At 45.0% G+C, this 21,814-nt stretch overlaps 1 protein-coding gene across 2 annotated transcripts in view; it reads right to left on the bottom strand.

The window, feature by feature from the left end:
• The window catches only part of PPP2R2B (protein phosphatase 2 regulatory subunit Bbeta), a 262,068-nt gene that overhangs the window by 227,681 nt on the left and 12,573 nt on the right, over nucleotides 1–21,814 (bottom strand). The window contains exon 1 of one of the 2 annotated variants that reach the window (XM_048861015.2): nucleotides 19,374–19,649. The exons of the other annotated variant lie outside the window; for it this stretch is intronic. Within the exon in view, the coding sequence (XP_048716972.1) occupies nucleotides 19,374–19,452 (79 nt within the window). The 5' untranslated portion in view covers nucleotides 19,453–19,649. Of the gene's footprint in view, nucleotides 1–19,373; nucleotides 19,650–21,814 lie in introns of those variants that run through there. 2 annotated transcript variants of the gene reach the window in all.

Raw genomic sequence — 21,814 nt, forward strand, 5'->3', positions numbered from 1 at the left:
ATTAAGTATGGCAAGGTTCCACAGGCTGCATTATCACTGGCCACTTTTTCTTGCTGTTTGTGTTGCAGAGAGAAAAGCCTATTATATGCTTATTATATTTCTAGATGATTGTCTTGACTTTGGGTACACCAGATGTGGAAGCCTTTCTGTAAGTGGACACATTTGTTGCTGCCAGATGAGCTGTCAGCCAGCTTTTCTGGGCATTCAGCAATTTACCCACAATACACTGGGTTGTTTCTCCCCCATCTTCATAATTTTGTTCAAATGGCTACAGATTATAGGCCTGTTCCTGCAAATTCTTACTTATGTGCTACCTAGGTAGCTTACTAGGAGGCTACCCTATGCAGTCACTCTGTTTAAATGCTTTGTGTGAGTTAAGGCCATCCATTCAGGTGAGTAAGAGTTTGCAAGATCAAGCCAGGTTACTGGGGTGTTGTTTAAAGCAAGAGACACTCAGATTTGTTGGTGAGGCACAAAAGCAATGAACTTTATGGATCATGTCCACTCTGCATGAGCATATTCATAGCACTGACTAAAATCCCAAGGTCATGTTCTAGCGTGAACTGAGCTTCATGTGAAATCTGGACGGATTCTCCAAGGCAGGCAATGTTTCCTTTGTTTTGATGAATTCCTGGTCAGGAGTCTGGTGGGGTCTCTGGAAAATTATAGATACATCCTATTCTAGTGGGAGTTCTGCTGTCTCCATTGGCTTTGTGTGTTTTACCTGAACTACATATCCACTAGAGATGGCCTGAGGTGCAGAGTTCAGCATAGCCCCTAAGGGTATGTCTACACTACGAAATTAGGTCGAATTTATAGAAGTCGTTCTTTTAGAAATCGGTTTTATATATTCGAGTGTGTGTGTCCCCACAGAAAATGCTCTAAGTGCATTAAGTGCATTAACTCGGCGGAGCGCTTCCACAGTACCGAGGCAAGCGTCGACTTCCGGAGCGTTGCACTGTGGGTAGCTATCCCACAGTTCCCGCAGTCTTCGCTGCCCATTGGAATTCTGGGTTGAGATCCCAATGCCTGATGGGGCTAAAACATTGTCGCGGGTGGTTCTGGGTACATATCGTCAGCCCCCCGTTCCCTCCCTCCCCCCGTGAAAGCAAGGGCAGACAATCATTTCGCGCCTTTTTCCTGAGTTACCTGTGCAGATGCCATACCACGGCAAGCATGGAGCCAGCTCAGGTAACCGTCACCCTATGTCTCCTGGGTGCTGGCAGATGCGGTACGGCTTTGCTGCACAATAGCAGCAACCCATTGCCTTCTGGCAGCAGACGGTGCAATACGATTGGTAGTCGTCCTCGTCGTGTCCGAGGTGCTCCTGGCCACGTCAGCTGGGAGCGCCTGGGCAGACATGGGCGCAGGGACTAAATTTGGATTGACTTGACCAGGTCATTCTCTTTAGTCCTGCAGTCAGTCCTATTGAACCGTCTTATGGTGAGCGGGCAGGCGATACGGACTGCTAGCAGTCGTACTGTACCATCTTCTGCCAGGCAGGCAAGAGATGAGGATTGCTAGCAGTCGTATTGTACCATCTTATGCCAGGCAGGCAAGAGATGAAGATGGCTAGCAGTCGTACTGTACCATCTTCTGCCGAGCAGCCATGAGATGTGGATGGCATGCAGTCCTTCTGCACCATCTGCTGCCAGCCAAAGATGTAAAAGATAGATGGAGTGGGTCAGAACAAGAAATAGACCAGATTTGTTTTGTACTCATTTGCCTCCTCCCCTGTCTAGATCACACTGCAGTCACTCACAGAGAAGGTGCAGCGAGGTAAATCTAGCCATGTATCAATCAGAGGCCAGGCTAACCTCCTTGTTCCAATAACAACGATAACTTAGGTGCACCATTTCTTATTGGAACCCTCCGTGCAGTCCTGCCTGAAATACTCCTTGATGTACAGGCACACCCGTTGTTGATTTTAGCTCCCTGAAGCCAACCCTGTAAGCCGTGTCGTCAGTCGCCCCTCCCTCCATCAGAGCAACGGCAGACAATCGTTCCGCGCCTTTTTTCTGTGCGGACGCCATACCAAGGCAAGCATGGAGCCCGCTCAGCTCACTTTGGCAATTAGGAGCACATTAACCACCACACGCATTATCCAGCAGTATATGCAGCACCAGAACATGGCAACGCGATACCGGGCGAGGAGGCGACGTCAGCGCAGTCCCGTGAGTGATCAGGACATGGACACAGATTTCTCTGAAAGCATGGGCCCTGACAATGCATGCATCATGGTGCTAATGGGGCAGGTTCATGCTGTGGAACGCCGATTCTGGGCTCAGGAAACAAGCACAGACTGGTGGGACCGCATAATGTTGCAGGTCTGGGACGATTCCCAGTGGCTGCGAAACTTTCGCATGCGTAGGGGCACTTTCATGGAACTTTGTGACTTGCTTTCCCCTGCCCTGAAGCGCATGAATACCAAGATGAGAGCAGCCCTCACAGTTGAGAAGCGAGTGGCGATAGCCCTGTGGAAGCTTGCAACGCCAGACAGCTACCGGTCAGTTGGGAATCAATTTGGAGTGGGCAAATCTACTGTGGGGGCTGCTGTGATGCAAGTAGCCCACGCAATCAAAGATCTGCTGATATCAAGGGTAGTGACCCTGGGAAATGTGCAGGTCATAGTGGATGGCTTTGCTGCAATGGGATTCCCTAACTGTGGTGGGGCTATAGACGGAACCCATATCCCTATCTTGGCACCGGAGCACCAAGCCGCCGAGTACATAAACCGCAAGGGGTACTTTTCGATAGTGCTGCAAGCTCTGGTGGATCACAAGGGACGTTTCACCAACATCAACGTGGGATGGCCGGGAAAGGTGCATGATGCTCGCATCTTCAGGAACTCTGGTCTGTTTCAAAAGCTGCAGGAAGGGACTTTATTCCCAGACCAGAAAATAACTGTTGGGGATGTTGAAATGCCTATATGTATCCTTGGGGACCCAGCCTACCCCTTAATGCCATGGCTCATGAAGCCGTACACAGGCACCCTGGACAGTAGTCAGGAGCTGTTCAACTACAGGCTGAGCAAGTGCAGAATGGTGGTAGAATGTGCATTTGGACGTTTAAAGGCGCGCTGGCGCAGTTTACTGACTCGCTTAGACCTCAGCGAAACCAATATTCCCACTGTTATTACTGCTTGCTGTGTGCTCCACAATATCTGTGAGAGTAAGGGGGAGACGTTTATGGCGGGGTGGGAGGTTGAGGCAAATCGCCTAGCTGCTGGTTACGCGCAGCCAGACACCAGGGCGGTTAGAAGAGCACAGGAGGGCGCGGTATGCATCAGAGAAGCTTTGAAAACCAGTTTCATGACTGGCCAGGCTACGGTGTGAAAGTTCTGTTTGTTTCTCCTTGATGAAACCCCCCGCCCGTTGGTTCACTCTACTTCCCTGTAAGCTAACCACCCTCCCCTCCTCCCTTTAATCATTGCTTGCAGAGGCAATAAAGTCATTGCTGCTTCACAGTCATGCATTCGTTATTCATTCATCACACAAATAGGGGGATGACTACCAAGGTATCCCAGGAGGGGTGGTGGAGGAGGGAAGGAAAATGCCACACAGCACTTTAAGCACAGCACTTTAAAAGTTTACAATTTTAAAATTTATTGAATGACAGCCTTCTTTTTTTGGGGCAATCCTCTGTGGTGGAGTGGCTGGTTGGCCGGAGGCCCCCCCACCGCGTTCTTGGGAGTCTGGGTGTGGAGACTATGGAACTTGGGGAGGAGGGCGGTTGGTTACAGAGGGGCAGCAGTGGCAGTCTGTGCTCCAGCTGCCTTTGCTGCAGCTCAACCATACACTGGAGCATACTGGTTTGGTCCTGCAGCAGCCTCAGCATTGAATCCTGCCTCCTCTCATCACGCTGCCGCCACATTTGAGCTTCAGCCCTGTCTTCAGCCCGCCACTTACTCTCTTCAGCCCGCCACTTACTCTCTTCAGCCCGCCACCTCTCCTCCCGGTCATTTTGTGCTTTCCTGCACTCTGACATTATTTGCCTCCACGCATTCGTCTGTGCTCTGTCAGTGTGGGAGGACAGCATGAGCTCGGAGAACATTTCATCGCGAGTGCGTTTTTTTTTCTTTCTAAGCTTCACTAGCCTCCGGGAAGGAGAAGATCCTGTGATCATTGAACCACATGCAGCTGGTGGAGAAAAAAAAAGGGACAGCGGTATTTAAAAAGACACATTTTATAAAACAGTCGCTACACTCTTTCAGGGTAAACCTTGCTGTTAACATTACATACATAGCACATGTGCTTTCGTTACAAGGTCGCATTTTGCCTCCTCCCACCGCGTGACTACCCCCTCAACCTTCTCCCCTCCCTGTGGCTAACAGCGGGGAACATTTCTGTTTAGCCACAGGCAAACAGCCCAGCAGGAATGGGCTCCTCTGAGTGTCCCCTGAAGAAAAGCACTCTATTTCAACCAGGTGACCATGAATTATATCTCACTCTCCTGAGGATAACACAGAGAGATAAAGAACGGATTTTGGTTGAATGCCAGCAAACATACACTGCAATGCTTTGTTCTACAGTGATTCCCGAGTACGTGTTACTGGCCTGGAGTGGTAAACTGTCCTACCATGAAGGACGAAATAAGGCTGCCCTCCCCAGAAACCTTTTGCAAAGGCTTTAGGACTACATCTAGGAGAACCGCAAATGCCAGGGCAAAGTAATCCTTTCACATGCTTGCTTTTAAACCATGTATAGCATTTTAAAAGGTACACTCACCAGAGGTCCCTTCTCCGCCTGCTGGGTCCAGGAGGCAGCCTTGGGTGGGTTCGGGGGATACTGGCTCCAGGTCTAGGGTGAGAAACAGTTCCTGGCTGTCGGGAAAACCGGTTTCTCCACTTGCTTGCTGTGAGCTATCTACAACCTCCTCCTCCTCATCATCATCTTCTTCGTCCCCAAAACCTACTTCCGTATTGCCTCCATCTCCATTGAAGGAGTCAAACAACACGGCTGGGGTAGTGGTGGCTGAACCCCCTAAAATGGCATGCAGCTCATCATAGAAGCGGCATGTTTGGGGCTCTGACCCAGAGCGGCTGTTCGCCTCTCTGGTTTTCTGGTAGGCTTGCCTCAGCTCCTTCAGTTTCACGCGGCACTGCTTCGGGTCCCTGTTATGGCCTCTGTCCTTCATGCCCTGGGAGATTTTCAGAAAGGTTTTGGCATTTCGAAAACTGGAACGGAGTTCTGATAGCACGGATTCCTCTCCCCAAACAGCGATCAGATCCCGTACCTCCCGTTCGGTCCATGCTGGAGCTCTTTTGCGATTCTGGGACTCCATCATGGTCACCTGTGCTGATGAGCTCTGCATGGTCACCTGCAGCTTGCCACGCTGGCCAAACAGGAAATGAGATTCAAAAGTTCGCGGTTCTTTTCCTGTCTACCTGGCCAGTGCATCTGAGTTGAGAGCGCTGTCCAGAGCGGTCAGAATGGAGCACTCTGGGATAGCTCCCAGAGGCCAATACCATCGAATTATGTCCACAGTACCCCAAATTCGAGCCGGCAACGTCGATTTAAGCGCTAATCCACTTGTCAGGGGTGGAGTAAGGAAATCGATTTTAAGAGCCCTTTAAGTCGAAATAAAGGGCTTCATTGTGTGGACGGGTGCAGGTTTAAATCGATTTAACGCTGCTAAATTCGACCTAAAGTCCTAGTGTAGACCAGGGCTAAATGTTCCAAGCATTCTGAAGTATTTGGATCCATGATTTTCATTTGACTCATTAGAGAGAGGGATCGCCTGCAAAGTTCAGATCTGGATCCAGCCATTCCTAGAGCTCAGGATTTTTGGGTCAGGCCCATCTGTAATATCTGCCATTGCTAAATGTTGATGCTGTTTCTGTAGCCTTATAAGTCCAAGCAACCATGAATCAAGCACATGCTAAGAGCCTTCTCACATGTACACAAAAGCACAAAGACATCACCCTCAAAGCTGACAACTCCCAGTTAATTTCCAGATTCAGTCTGGGATTGCCCTCTTGGTGATTATAGCTCACGCTGCACTTTACTCCGTGACTTCTGTGACATCCATGACAAACTCACAGCCTTAACCATAGCTAAGAATTATTTGTCCAAACTATTGAGTGAGTAACAAACACATCTACAGATATCAAGACTGTTCAAAATCAGTTTACAAAAGAGTAAAAAAGCGTACATTCATCAGACAACTTACTTGTAACTAAAAATTCAATCAGTTCTAATCGTAATCAGCAGTATAAGAAAGAAAATACAGAAAAATAGATGACAGCTTAATGAAAAAACATACATCTTTTAAAACTTTGCTTGAGTGTAGCAATGATTCTTTAAATTAAACTTTTAAAATGATCAGTCTTAAGCGTGTTCTTTTAACAATCAAAGAGGCTACTACAATGTATTGGTTTTGCTATATCCTCTGTAAATAATGTTACATGATGCTCCAGTACAGCAGAGAATAAAATATTATATCTAAGCCTGGGCAGCAATTCAGATAGTGTATATGATCTTTCACTTTTAGCATCTCAGTTCAAGTATATTCCAGGCTAGATTGAACAAATAAGCTGGAAATGCCTGTGAATAAAATGAAACTGAATGTACTTATATAGCTTGCATATTCACATCCACCCCCAATGTGGCATACAGACACGCCAAAGATCCCAGCATTATATATAAGAATGGCCAGACTTGTTGGGATAAAACAAAACAGACAGAAATTCAACCAAAATTCAAACTGAACTCAAACCAATTTTCAAACTTTTTGAGAGTACCCCAGCATTACTCCTGCCACAGTGTCAACTTCCCTAGCATACTTTGATGTACTCTCTTAGTTAGTGTACAGCACACTAATGCACTGCAGCTTTACACATGGCTTGCCACTCATCACTGTCCAGCTAGACAGGCCCTGTGTTTGTTTCCCCATCTGGAGAAAAGGATAAAATTTTTTTCCAATTCTAAGGTTTGTGACTGAGCTTAATTTATTAGGTTTGTAATGCCTTTGGCACCCTTGTGTAGAAAGCGCTATAGAAGTGCCAAGCACTGTTATTACTAATGTTAAAATCATACCCAGTTGTTTTAGAACACCAAAAGATATGTTTCGTTTATGGTAAAATTGTATTTAATTCAATTTGTACATATGTGCAAAAATTAATAAAAATAATAAAGGAGCTCTGGACAAGCTTGATGCTATTTTAAAATACATTTATTATAACAACGTACCATCCCTGCAGTATCATCTAACCCTCCCGCAACAAAGAATGAATGGCAAATAACTAACAGTGAATACTCTAGGACAATTCAATGACTAAAACAGGACATGACTGTAGTTGACTCTACCAGCTGTTTTGCATTGGAATGAATATTTGCAAACAGTTTTTTTATACAGGTCTAACCGAGGATCAAAACAGGGATAAGAATAGCTAACACTAGTATTTTAGCAAGCACTTGCAGTAAATATGTGCTTAACATTAAAATAAGTGGGATTTAAGTATGTGCTTTGCTAAATAGGGATGGACTTACGCATATGAAGTTAAGCACACACATAAGTGCTTTACTGAGCTACGGTCTTAAGGATTAACTAGTTAACTGCCTTCTTAAAAACTGAAAAGTGCAAAGTTTTGGACAGCATGCCTGAACGTGAAGGGGGACTGATATTTCTGGACAGCAATGAACATCTCTTCTTACATTTAATGGCAGTGCTACATATATGTTTTAAAGGTGTTTTTAGTCTTCCTATCATGTTTAAGTGGTGAATTCACTTCCTCTTGCCAGAATATAAAAAATAAATTTTCATGTTTGTACAAATCTTTACTCTTGTGACAAAAATTAAAGCAAATGTGTTTGATGTAAAATCGCTTTAGAGATGGAGATTTGCTCACTGACATAACATCTTGCAGTTCTGGAAGACCTTTGGAGGCTCTCAAAGTGTTTTACAAACCTCACTCAATTTAACATTTATTGTTATTTATTGCACACTTTTCTAATTACAGTTCTCATATCATGCAGGTTAGGTTGGATTTATAATTATAACTAATTTTTGTGGATGGGTAAATATCACAGCACTTTGCTGGCAGATAAGGAATAGAAACCAAGAGTCCTGACTCTGAATCTGCTGATCAAAACTTTATACACAGTACTAATCTATAAAGGAGACACTATATTGAATATACCAATTGTTGGCCTGATACTGAGTGAGTTGTCAAAGAGGCACTCAGCGCCTCAAAGAATCTTATAAAAGAAACACTTAAAGAGGAACTTTCAAACACTTCCATCCATTGGTCACTGATGTGTCATTTTTTTCTTGCAACATTTACCGTCTAAGATATTCCATTTGTTCTTTTTCTTCGGACCCATCTTCTCTTCCAATTTGATCAATCAGTGAATATTCATATACGATAATCTCACCTCTCCACCGAAATGCTGCACTGATGACATTCCATTACTGTCCATGGCCAATGATGGAGATGTCCCAAATGCAGGATTGTGACTTTACAGCAGGATGAAACAGAAGGAGAAACTGTGCCATGAGGAAATAAACTCTTACTCAAACAACTATCTGAAAACCATTCAAAAGCAATACAGGAAACGACTAGCTAACTCATCTCTTTCGTTACCACCATTCTTGAGTTTCAAGTTTTCCCCAGTGTAAAAGTTCCTCTTTCTGCGCTTTTCTGCATTCTTTGCTCATCTAAATCTCATCATCATGCCCATGTGACATTCGGGTGCACAAGGAACACAGAATCATTGAAGGAAGTGGAATAAAGAATAGCTATCTGATGCTAGGCTATAGCGGAAATATGTTGAGCTCCGGTTACCAGGGGAGGATGAAGGCTTGTCATGCACTGGGAATGGCACATTTTAATGGAAAGTTCTCTAGTAGTTTAGTTCTCTCAACATGTTGTAAACCCTTTGCAAAAACAAAATATGCAAATAAATAAAATAATAATACCTTGTAGATCTCAAAGTCCTTTCCAAAGGAAGTTAGTTTCCTTATTTCCATTTTACAGATGGGGAAACTGAGGCATAGCGAGGGGAAATGTTTTGTCTGTGGTCACCCAGAAGGCCAGTGGTGGAGCCAAGAACAGAACCTACCTCTACTGAGCCCCGATACAGTGCAGTGCTCTGTCCACTAGGCCACACTGATAGGCCCCCATCCTATTTTGGTATCATATACTTCTATCTAACTATTATAATGAAAGAAAGCAAACTTTTAAATTATTTGGAACTGTATATACATTGGCTTCAGTGGGGATTCTTGTAAGAATAGAAGATAAAGCCTTGATGAGAGCAGAGTTTAATAGTCTGTTCACATGTGCAGGTGTTTTAGTCAGTCTTGAAAGATATTTTGGTGGGAGAATTGCTCATACTTCCCCATTTACTCTCAGCCATGCAAACTAAAATACAAAGGAATTATACTAACTGTTGCCTGTGAACCACCAGTGGTCCACAAATCCCTTCCCTGTGCTCTGCAGAACAAAGTGTTTAGAACACCAGACAATGAGTGAATGGGAGATTGGATGAGGAACTAAGTGATCAGTGGTGGGGAATCTCTCTCTTATGAAGTGGTCCATAGCATGGAAGAGCTGGAGAACCAGATACATTTACATCATTGGATGCTTTGCTATTATGGTTAGATGAGTGTCCAAATCTTGCCTATAAAGCATTCTGTAACATTGGCGTTAGCTTTGAGTACTCCAGCAGATCACTGAGAAAGACCTCTGTGCAGCATTTGGCAGCTGAATATCTGAGAAGGAAGCTTGTGTGTTTCAGTATCTATGCCAGCTCCTCCCAGGTCTGACTGAAAGGCTGATGCCATGGTCCCACCTTGTCTATAGTATTATTTTATATTACAATTTAGATCCCTGTTATTCTCTAACTACTAATAATGCTAATTAGTTCTTTTCATTTGCATATCTCACAGCACTTTACAAAGGAAGGTAACGGATCATTATTCCTATTTTATGGATAGGGAAACTGAGATAGAGAGCAGTTAACGTGACTTAGCCAAGGTCACACAGTGAGCCATTGGCAGAGTCAGGAATAGAACCCAAGTCCCCTGCTTCTACTCCTATCTACTGCTCTGTACTGTTGAACAGCAGAGAGACATTTGAGCACAGATTATTATAGAGCTGATACCACTTTCCTGAACACCACAGAAAGTGGCTAGTTTGGAGCCCATTATATTTTTATATGGGAATATTGCAAGTATGCCTGCAAAGACGAAGCTACCCTTGGTTATGGGTTGAGCTGTGAGCAGGATTGGTATCTAAATGCCCACAATTTGACCAACCCATTTGTCAGTGTTACTTTAAGAAGTGGTATTTCCTAAATGACTCAGCACAGAACTTGCAGCTCATGGGGGAAGGGTTGAGGGGCTTTAAGCAACTTTCATGCCCTCCTGCTCCTGAGCTGCTTCAGGGATTGGAGAGGCCCTTAAACCCCAAGGCAGTCTAAATTAAGGTATCTGAATTACAGCAGCCTCCCGGGGCTGCCCGGAAATTCTGCAGCACATCCAGGCCTGATACACCCTTCCACCCGCAGCCCCACCCCTGGCATACCCACTATGCCAGGGCTTGCAAGGGAGTTCTTGGTAGGCAGCATTATGGCTGTCTCCCACAGTGCCTGCACCGCGGGAATCTTCCCCCGGAGCTAGAACCAGAGTTTTCAGAGCCCCCGTATGCCATCCCAGCTCTTTTACCTGCTGTAAAGGAGCCAGAATGGGGGTGAGGATCTCACCTCTGTGTTCAAGTTCCAGCTCTGCTATCAACTTATTTTTTGGCCTAGGGTAAGTCAAGTCATTTAAACTCTCTGTTACTCAGTTTCCCCTTCTGTAAAAATTTAGTTAATGAGACACATCTTTGTAAGCAGTTTAAGAAACAGCACTGTATGTGTACTTATTATTTTGATTTTGATTGAATAATAAAAGAGAATGCACCAGCATGGTCACCCTGTGGTGAATTTAGTTATTCCCAGTAACCTCACACGACCTATGGTGAAAGAGCTAGATCTGGTTGTCTGTTGAAAATCTCACAGTGGTAGAACAATGCAGGAGCAGACTGGTCTTCAGGAAGCCAGGGACTAAATGTTACCTTTAGAGAATCCCAACGGAAGAAATCTTTGAGAAGTTGTTCTGAGTTCCTTTAAACAGACAAAATAATAGGGCTAAAAAATATTCCTGCTGCTGTCTCAAGCAAAGAAAAATTCTCCATGGCCTTCTCCTTACACTAAAGTCCAGTGAAATAAGTAGCAGTGGATTATTATACTTCTCATGCCTGTATTAATGTGTGCATGTCCCCTTCAATTCTGGCCCTTCCATTCTGTGGACTGGCAGGCTGGTATTTTCATCTCTAGCCCTACTTTCACTGGATGAATCATGCTACAAATGGAATACGGGAGGGGTAAGAGGGAAGGTGTCACTGTGATGTTCCTTTAATTAGGTCCACAGAGTGGGAAGAGTGAAGTGCATTGTCTCCATCAAAGCCATAAGCATACATCGCTTATTTCTTTGTTTGGATTTTCATGTTACTAAAGGAAGAGCTTGGTAACTTGATTCCTTGGACACTGGCTTAAATTAGCTGAATAGGTATAGATGAATGGGCACCAAGAAGGTTGTTTTGTCTTATTAAGAAATCTTCCAATGGCTCTGCTTTCATTCCATAATTTCCCAGGAGTTCTTGCCCACATTGCTTAATATATCAAGTTAAAACTCCATTTTTGCGTTTACCTGTGGTGTGCACACTCTGGTTTCCCCTTTGCCTACAGTAATTAAGTAAGATCCAAAAAATTAAACTTCCCTGCTGTAACTTGACCTTGGTGCTCAAGGGGAATCCTTCCAAAACAAGATTGACCAAAGCTCCTGAATTCTCAGATCTAGTTTGATGTCATTTCCCCTCAATGGTTTTCTTCAGTGAAAGAATAACACCAGGAGACTCAAGCAGACATTTTCCAATAGTATGGCACACACATGAATAATTTGTACACCCTCAAGCTATGTCTTCACTGAAGAACTAACTCAGATGTTTATTTGGATGCCACTCATAACCCTTCTCCATCCATGGTCACCTGCTCTGGACAGCACTCTGAACTCAGATGCACTGCCCAGGTATACAGGAAAAGCCCCGGAAACTTTTGAATCTCATTTCCTGTTTGGCCAGGTGAGCTCATCAGCCCAGGTGACCATGCAGTCCCAGAATTGAAAAAGAGCTCCAGCATGGACCAAACGGGAGGTACTGGATCTGATTGCTGTATGGGGAGAGGAATCCATGCTATCAGAACTATGTTCCAAAAGACGAAATGCCAAAACATTTCAGAAAATCTCCGAGGCCATGAGGGACAGATGCTACAACAGGGACGCAACATAGTGCCACATGAAACTTACGGAGCTCAGACAAGCATACCAGAAAACCAAAGAATCAAACGGATGCTCCAGGGCAGAGCTCCAGATATGCCGCTTCTACGCAGAGCTGCATGCAATTCTAGGGGGGGCGGCCACCACTACCCCACCCCTGTCCATGGACTCCAATGATGGGGTACTCTCCACCATGCCTGAAGATTTTGCGGATGGGGAAGATAAGGAGGAGGAGCAGGAGGAGGAGCTTGAGGAGAGCACACAGCACACCGTTCTCCCCGATATCTAGGATCATTCATCACCCTGACTGAAATACCCTCCCAACCCAACCAAGCCAGAGAAGGGACCTCTGGTGAGTGTCCCTTTTAAAATATAATACATGTTATAAAAGCAAGCCTTTTTTAATGATTAAGTAGCCCTGAAGACTTGGGATGCATTCATGGCCAGTACAGCTATTGGAAAAGTCTGTTAATGTGTCTGGGGATGGAGCGGAAATCCTCCAGAGACATCTCCATGAAGCTCTCCTGGAGGTACTCTAAAAGCCTTTGCAGAAGGTTTCTGGGGAGAGCAGCCTTATTCCATCCTCCATGGTAGGACAAAAATAAAAAGGAGTACTTGTGGCACCTTAGAGACTAAAAAATTTATTTGAGCATAAGCTTTCGTGAGCTACAGCTCACTTCATTGGAAGTGAGAACATGAAACAATGGGTGTTACTATACAGACTGTAACGAGAGTGATCAGGTAAGGTGAGCTATTACCAGCAGGAGGGGAGGAGGTGGACTTTTTGTAGTGATGATCAAGGTGGGCCATTTCCAGCAGTTGACAAGAATGTCTGAGGAACAGCCGGGGGGGGGGGAGGGGAGGGGGAAATAGTTTTACTTTGTGTAATGACCCATCCACTCCCAGTCTTTATTCAAGTCTAAGTTAATTGTATCCAGTTTGCAAATTAATTCCAATTCAGCAGTTTCTCGTTGGAGTCTGTTTCTGAAGTTTTTTTGTTGAAGAATTGCCTCTTTTAGGTCTGTAATCGAGTGACCAAAGAGATTGAAGTGTTCTCCGACTGGTTTTTGAATGTTATAATTCTTGACGTCTGATTTGTGTCCATTTATTCTTTTACGTAGAGACTGTCCAGTTTGACCAATGTACATGGCAGAGGGGCATTGCTGGCACCTGATGGCATATATCACATTGGTAGATGTGCAGGGAAACGAGCCTCTGATAGTGTGGCTGATGTGATCAGGCCCTATGATGGTGTCCCCTGAATAGATATGTGGACACAGTTGGCAACGGGCTTTGTTGCGAGGATAGGTTCCTGGGTTGGTGGTTCTGTTGTGTGGTGTGTGGTTGCTGGTGAGTATTTGCTTCAGATTGGGGGGCGGTCTGTAAACAAGGACTGGCCTGTCTCCCAAGATCTGTGAGAGTGATGGGTCATCCTTCAGGATAAGTTGTAGATCCTTGATGATGCATTGGAGAGGTTTTAGTTGGAGGCTGAAGGTGATGGCTAGTGGCGTTCTGTTATTTTCTTTGTTGGGCCTGTCCTGTAGTAGGTAACTTCTGGGTGCTCTTCTGGCTCTGTCAATCTGTTTCTTCACTTCAGCACGTGGGTGTTGTAGTTGTAAGAACGCTTGATAGAGATCTTGTAGGTGTTTGTCTCTGTCTCAGGGGGTGGAGCAAATGCGGTTGTATTGTAGAGCTTGGCTGTAGACAATGGATCGTGTGGTGTGGTCTGGATGGAAGCTGGAGGAATGTAGGTAAGTATAGCAGTCAGTAGGTTTCCGGTATAGGGTGGTGTTTATGTGACCATCGCTTATTAGCACCGTAGTGTCCAGGAATTGGATCTCTTGTGTGGACTGGTCCAGGCTGAGGTTGATGGTGGGATGGAAATTGTTGAAATCATGGTGGAATTTCTCAAGGGCTTCTTTTCCATTGGTCCAGATGATGAAGATGTCATCAATGTAGCGCAAATAGAGTAGGGGCATTAGGGGATGAGAGCTGAGGAAGCGTTGTTCTAAGTCAGCCATAAAAATGTTGGCATACTGTGGGGCCATGCGGGTACTCATAGCAGTGCTGCTGATTTGAAGGTATACATTGTCCCAAAATGTGAAATAGTTATGGGTGAGGACAAAGTCACAAAGTTCAGCCACCAGGTTTGCCGTGACATTATCGGGGATACTGTTCCTGACGGCTTGTAGTCCATCTTTGTGTGGAATGTTGGTGTAGAGGGCTTCTACATCCATAGTGGCTAGGATGATGTTTTCAGGAAGATCACCGATGGATTGTAGTTTCCTCAGGAAATCAGTGGTGTCTCGAAGATAGCTAGGAGTGCTGGTAGCGTTGGGCCTGAGGAGGGAGTCTACATAGCCAGACAATCCTGCTGTCAGGGTGCCAATGCCTGAGATGTTGGGGCATCCAGGATTTCCAGGTTTATGGATCTTGGGTAGCAGATAGAATACCCCTGGTCGGGGTTCCAGGGGTGTGTCTGTGCGGATTTGTTCTTGTGCTTTTTCAGGGAGTTTCTTGAGCAAATGGTGTAGTTTCTTTTGGTAACCCTCAGTGGAATCAGACGGTAATGGCTTGTAGAAAGTGGTGTTGGAGAGTTGGCTAGCAGCCTCTTGTCCATATTCTGACCTATTCATGATGATGACAGCACCTCCTTTGTCAGCCTTTTGGATTATGATGTCAGAGTTGTTTCTGAGGCTGTGGATGGCATTGTGTTCTGCACGGCTGAGGTTATGGGGCAAGTGATGCTGCTTTTCCACAATTTCAGCCCGTGCACGTCAGCGGAAGCACTCTATATAGAAGTCCAGTCTGTTGTTTCGACTTTCAGGAGGAGTCCACCTAGAATCCTTCTTTTTGTAGTGTTGGTAGGAAGGTCTCTGTGGGTTAGTATGTTCTTCAGAGGTGTGTTGGAAATATTCCTTGAGTCGGAGACGTCGAAAATAGGATTCTAGGTCACCACAGAACTGTATCATGTTCGTGGGGGTGGAGGGGCAGAAGGAGAGGCCCCAAGATAGGACAGATTCTTCTGCTGGGCTAAGAGTACAGCTGGATAGATTAACAATATTGCTGGGTGGGTTAAGGCAATCACTGTTGTGGTCCCTTGTGGCATGTAGTAGTTTAGATAGTTTAGTGTCCTTTTTCTTTTGTAGAGAAGCAAAGTGTGTTTGGAAATGGCTTGTCTAGTTTTTGTAAAGTCCAGCCACGAGGAAGTTTGTGTGGAAGGTTGGTTTTTTATGAGAGTATCCAGTTTTGAGAGCTCATTCTTAATCGTTCCTGGTTTGCTGTAGAGGATGTTGATCAGGGGGTTCTGCAGTTTCTTTGAGAGTGTGTGGCACAAGCTGTCAGCATAGTCTGTGTGGTATGTAGATTGTAATGGATTTTTTACCTTCAGTCCTTTTGGTATGATGTCCATCTGTTTGCATTTGGAAAGGAAGATGATGTCTGTCTGTATCTGTATGAATTTTTTCATGAAGTTGATAGATTTCCACTTTACCATGCCTTGCTAGTAGCAAGTAACCCGGTATCATTGCATGACAAAGCCTGGCAGCGTATGGTCCCGGTGTTTGCTGGCAGTCAACCCCGGCACTTCGTGTGTGATCTTTAACACCAAAGCCGCAGGCACTCAATATAAGATGCAAAATGTGACCTTGTACCAAAATCACATGTGCTATGTAATGTGAATAGTGTTGTTCACCGTGAAAGAGTATAGCCATTGTTCTGTAAAATGTACCTTTTAAAAGACTTCACTCCCTTTTTTTTCTACAGCAGCTGGAAATGTTTCAAGCCTCCTTCCTCCGTCCCAAAGGCGATCTCAGATAAGGCGGTGAAAAAAATGCACCCGCGATGAAATGTTCTCTGAGCTCATGCAGTCGTCCGGCACTGACAGAGCTCAGCAGAATGTGTGGAGGGACACAATAGCAGAGTACAGGAAAGCGGCCGATGAACGTGAGGAGAGGTGGTGGCAGGAAGATCAGAGGAGGCATGAGGAAACGCTGGGGCGACTGTGGGATCAAACAGACATGCTCCAGCGTCTGGTGGAGGTTCATGAATGGCAGCAGGATAACAGACTGCCACTGCAGCCCCTGTTTAACCACCCTCCCTCCTCCCCAAGTTCCATAGCCTCCTCACCCAGACGCCCAAGAACGCGGGGGCTGGAGGGGAGGCTCTGGGCACCCAACCACTCCATTCCAGTAGACTGCCCAAGCAACAGAAGGCTGTCATTCAACAAGTTTTGAAGTGGCCTTTTCCTTCCTTCCTACCCTCCTTCCACACCCCACTCGGGCTACCTTGTGAGTTATCTCCCTATTTTTATAATCAATTAATAAAGAATACATGTTTTTTTAAATGATACTGACTTTATTTCCTTTGCAAGCAAGCTGTGATCGAAGGGGGAGGGCGAGGGGTTACAGGAAATTTAGAGGCACCCAAGTGGGCAGGTTTTCATCAAGGAGAAACAAAACAGAAGTGTCACACAGTACCCTGGCCAGTCACGAAACTGGTTTTCAAAGCTTCTCTGATGTGCAGTGCTTCCTGCTGTGCTCTTCTAACCACCCTGGTGTCTGGCTGCATGTATTCAGCAGCCAGGCGATTTGCCTCAACCTCTCACCCCACCATAAATGTCTCCCCCTTACTCTCACAGAGATTGTGGAGCACGCAGCAAGAGCAATAACAATGGGAATATTGGTTTCGGTGAGATCTGAGCGAGTCAGTAAACTACGCCAGTGACCCTTTAAACATCCAAATGCACACTCTACCACCATTCTGCACTTGCTCAGCCTATAGTTGAACAGCTACTTACTACTGTCCAGGGTGCCTGTGTACGGCTTCATGAGCCAGGGCATTAAGGGGTAGGCTGGGTCCCCAAGGATAACTATAGGCATTTCAACATCCCCACCAGTTATTTTCTGGTCTGGGAAGTAAATCCTTCCTGCAGCCATTTAAACAGACCAGAGTTCCTGAAGACGTGAGTGTCATGAACCTGTCCCGGCCATCCCACGTTGATGTTCGTGAAACGTCCCTTATGATTCACCAGTGCTTGCAGCACCATTGAAAAGTACCCTTTGCGGTTTATGTACTGGCTGTCCTGGTGGTCTGGTCCCAAGATAGGGATATGCGTTCCGTCCATAGCCCCACCACAGTTAGGGAATCCCATTGCAGCAAAGCCATCTAGGATGACCTGCACATTTCCCAGAGTCACTAACCTTGATAGCAGCAGCTCAATGATTGCATTGGCTACTTGCATCACAGCAACCCCCACAGTAGATTTGCTCACACCAAACTGATTACCAAGTGACTGGTAGCTGTCTGGGGTTGCAAGCTTCCACAGGGCTATTGCCACTCACTTGTGAACTGTGAGGGCTGCTCTCATCTTGGTATTCTTGCGCTTCAGGGCAGGGGAAAGCAAGTCACAAAGTTCCATGAAAGTGCCCTTACGCATGCAAAAGTTTTGGAGCCACGGGGAATCGTCCCAAACCTGCAACACTATGCGGTCCCACCAGTCTGTGCTTGTTTCCCGGGCCAAGAATTGGCATTCCACAGCATGAGCCTGCCCCAGTAACACCATGATCTCCAAATTGCCAGACCGCGGTTTGAGAGAAATCTGTGTTCATGTCCTCATCACCGCGCTGCCATCACCTCCTCGCCTGGTTTTTCAGATGCTGGTTCTGCATAAACTGCACGATAATGCACGAGGTGTTTACAATGGTAATAACTGCTGCGGTGAGCTGAACGGGCTACATGCTTGCCGTGCTATGGTGTCTGCTCGGGCAATCCAGAGAAAAGGGCGCAAAATGATTGTCTGCCGTTGCTTTCACAGAGGGAGGGAGGGTGGGTTGACTGACGACATTTACCCATAACCACCCGTGACAAATTTTTGGCCCCATCAGGCATTTGGAGCTCAGCCCAGAATTCCAATGGGCAGTGGGGACTGCGGGATAGCTACCCACAGTGCACCGCTCAGAATGTCGATGCTTGCCATGGTACTGTGGACGCACACCGCCAAACTAATGGGCTTAGTGTGGACGCATGCACTCAACTTTATACAATCTGTTCCCAAAAATCGACTTCTGTAAAATCGGGAGTACTTTCGTAGTGTAGACATGGCCTAAGAGCATGATTTGGCCCTTAGTCTCTTCTCTCTCTCTCACCAACTTTCCACTAGTTACAGGGCAATACTCTAGCTGATTAGACATTCACTGACAAACATCTTTAGATTTTTTCCTCCAAATCTTTAATTTTTATAGGACGTGTGAAAAATATTTCAGTTCCAAACAGCGAATTAATATCAGTGTTAATTCTGAATCCTGCACGTGTGTTAGGAATTATTGAAGGTAATTCACAAAATTGCCCTGGTAGTTCACACATGGCACACACACACACACACACACACACAAGATTATAAATCACCAGGAGAGACGACTCGCTATGGAAGGGGAAAGTTTGCAGCAGTCCCACTAAAATCCAGGGCATTAAGTTCAAACCTTGTTCAAACATTAAAGATTTAATAGCAAGTGCTGCAGAGCTTTTCTGCTGAGACCTGAAAACAGGCTCAAGTGAAGGAATGAAACAGTGAAAAATACACAAACGAATAAAATCCTAAAATCTATTTTCTTAATTGCCTTCTTGGGAATGCACAGCTGAGTTAAAAAGACAATGAGAAGCCTGTAAAATTTCCAGACCAGTATCTAGTGAGAGAGTCTTTCTTAAAATCGGTTCTGACTACTAGTTTGCATGATTAGTGTAAACTTAATAGCAAAATCATGCATATTTACAGAAATAACCTGCTAAGTGTTCAAAACACCTCCCAAGCATTTTACTGCTTTTCAGTCTTCATCTCGATAAATGGCTAGCTAATAACAGTTTTTCCTTGCTTTCCAGAAGGCTGAACTGATCTCTAAGTCTGGCACACACAGGCTTTCGACAGCAATCTCTGTCATGTATTAGCTGCAAAAGGCAATGTCAGCAGAGCTTTGGGGGCAGTCATGTTCCCAGCCCACTTTCTTTCCACCTACCCACATTTCCCCTCCTCCTCCCACCAGCCGTCCACTGGGCTGTACCTTCTGTGTGGCAGCTGCAGGAGAGGATGGTGTTCGGAGGTCTGAAGATGTAAGGCAGGTAACGAGAAAAGCATTTCATCTTCCAAAAAAATAAATAAAAAAAATTAAAATAAACCAAGCCTCCTCAATCCATGAGGAGTCCTTCTGCTTTCAAGGCAGACCGCGTGGGAGGTGCGTTATAGGACCCCTCCTGGGTCTGCAGAGCTGGGAAACCCAAGTAATCGCTGTCACCGGACCCCATTTTGCCATCAGCAGCAGGAAGAGAGCCGCCTCACATTTCTGCATGCATGCTGTTCGAACTCTGAAGCCCCCAAGCAAACGGGGATAGGCTCTTCATTGGCTGAAGCTCATCAGAGCAGGATTTGCTGACTAAGTCAGTCCTGCCTGTAAACACACACCCTGAACGACACTGCCTGCAACATCCTACTCTCCTTTGGGTCTGTTTGTCTTAGAAAGAAAACCAGCAGGGTCTCGGAGCAGGGAGACTCTGTGACCATATCTCATTCGGGGTAAAGATCTTAATGTAACCAAGGCTTTACAACTTTGTCACCCGAGAGATAGGCTGCTGTTAAAAGAAATCACCCAGGGAAGACGTGGATTTCAAGAATAATAAAAGAGGATGTACTGAAATGGTATTTGCCCTTGTTTGATTAAAGAACTGGGAGTGGGGGTTAAACTATAGTAGAATAAAAAAAGGCATTTAGTTTTTAAGAGTAGCTGCAGCATAAAAACATCCTACATTTATATGTAGCCTTTCATTCCAAAGGATTCCAAAGTGCTTTGCAAACTGTACATACAGCAGACAACCAGCCCAAAAGGATATGAGGGGGAGGTGGGAAGGGGAATGTAACTAGGTTTGGTGATAACTGGTGACTTGAGGATCACACTAACTAATTTTAGCTTCTATTTTATCATTCTGCAAAACACAAACACAAAACAGTGATTTCAGCACCAAGCAATTTTCAGTGCGAATGTAATGTCACAAATGCTTCAGTAAGAGTGAGAGCAATCTCAAACTAAGCACACTGTCTTCCCCACACATGAGAGTACTGTTAGGTGCTTTCAGAGCAGTCAGGCATTTGGTTAATATTTTACAGCAATTTAGGACATGGGAGTAACCAAGGGATATTAAAAGGGCTATTAGAAACCACATTATGAAAATTAAACCACATTATGAAAGTACCTTTTACTGTGCCCTTGACGCTCTTCAATCAGTGCTGTAATTCAAATGCTTAAGCATCCAGCTGATCCTGGAGGCCTCCAGCATTCAAGCCAATGTACCTAGATCAGTGCTTCTCACACTTGTTCACCTTGTGTACCACTTCTTAAGACAGAGATATTCACACAGATATGTGCATTCCCTGTCCACACCTTCACTGTAGTAGCTTGCTTGGTTACATGAAAAAGTAATGTAAGAACTGTGTTGAGGGGACAAGCTGAAAAAAGATTTGTGTTCATATGCTGTTAGCTTCTTCTGTCCTGCCACCCTGCCTATTTTGTACTGTTGCTATTTATTTTGTCTCCCGGGGTATAGGACTATGCATTTATTAGGACCAAATCTGCCTCTGTTGCCTGCAGACCTCCTTGTCTCTGATCATTCCAGGTCACTTTGCAGTTTGGTCCTGTCCACCTGTGTGGAGGGATCTCCAGTTTTCTTGTCATCAGCAAATTTAATCATGGTTGTGTTTATACAAAGACAACCAAGAGACATGAAGAAGTTGTGCAGGTGCATGGAGAAACATGTTTTTCTTTCCATTTTAGTTTGTTAAAAAATATCTCTGAGAACTCAAAAAAATTCCAGGACTGGTCTACAAGTAATGCGAAGACTAACAAATGCTACTTCATTGTGACAGAATCATGTGAAAGTGCATCGCAGGCCACAATTTTAGAACCATTTTTCTATAGCAAATATGTCACAAGAAACAAGATTCAAAAATACAAATAATATATTGCATTTTTAGAGCACTTTTCATCCCAGAGCACTTTATACATTCCTATATGAACTGCAAAATAAGATCATTTCACTCACCACTCTGAAAATGCAGCACTGCTGGGGTGAAACAAAACAGCTGTTTTAACAGCAAACAACAACACCACACAACAGTTTATTTCAGGAAGTGATGAATGCCATATCCAATTGAAATGACAGGGAAAAGTTAGCTACATTCTTATAAATAATTCCATGTGATCATTAAAGCCTAGGCTCTCTCTTGAGCCCACCCTCCCTAATGGAGCACAGCAAAGTGTGGAGGTAGTTGTGAATTGCCAATGAGTCATTTGTGCTCCCTGGATTTGGGGCCACTTTTATGCCAGCCCAGTCCTCTGTGTAAATTAGAGCAGCCTAGGGCCTCAGCTAAACTATGTCAGTTGGAAATGGTCCTTAAAAACCTGTCCAACAGCTGTGAAGAGTCAGAGCACTATTGTGTCCTATTTTGACTGTA

The sequence above is a fragment of the Caretta caretta genome, chromosome 8, assembly GCF_965140235.1.
Source record: "Caretta caretta isolate rCarCar2 chromosome 8, rCarCar1.hap1, whole genome shotgun sequence".
Taxonomy (NCBI): domain Eukaryota; kingdom Metazoa; phylum Chordata; order Testudines; family Cheloniidae; genus Caretta; species Caretta caretta.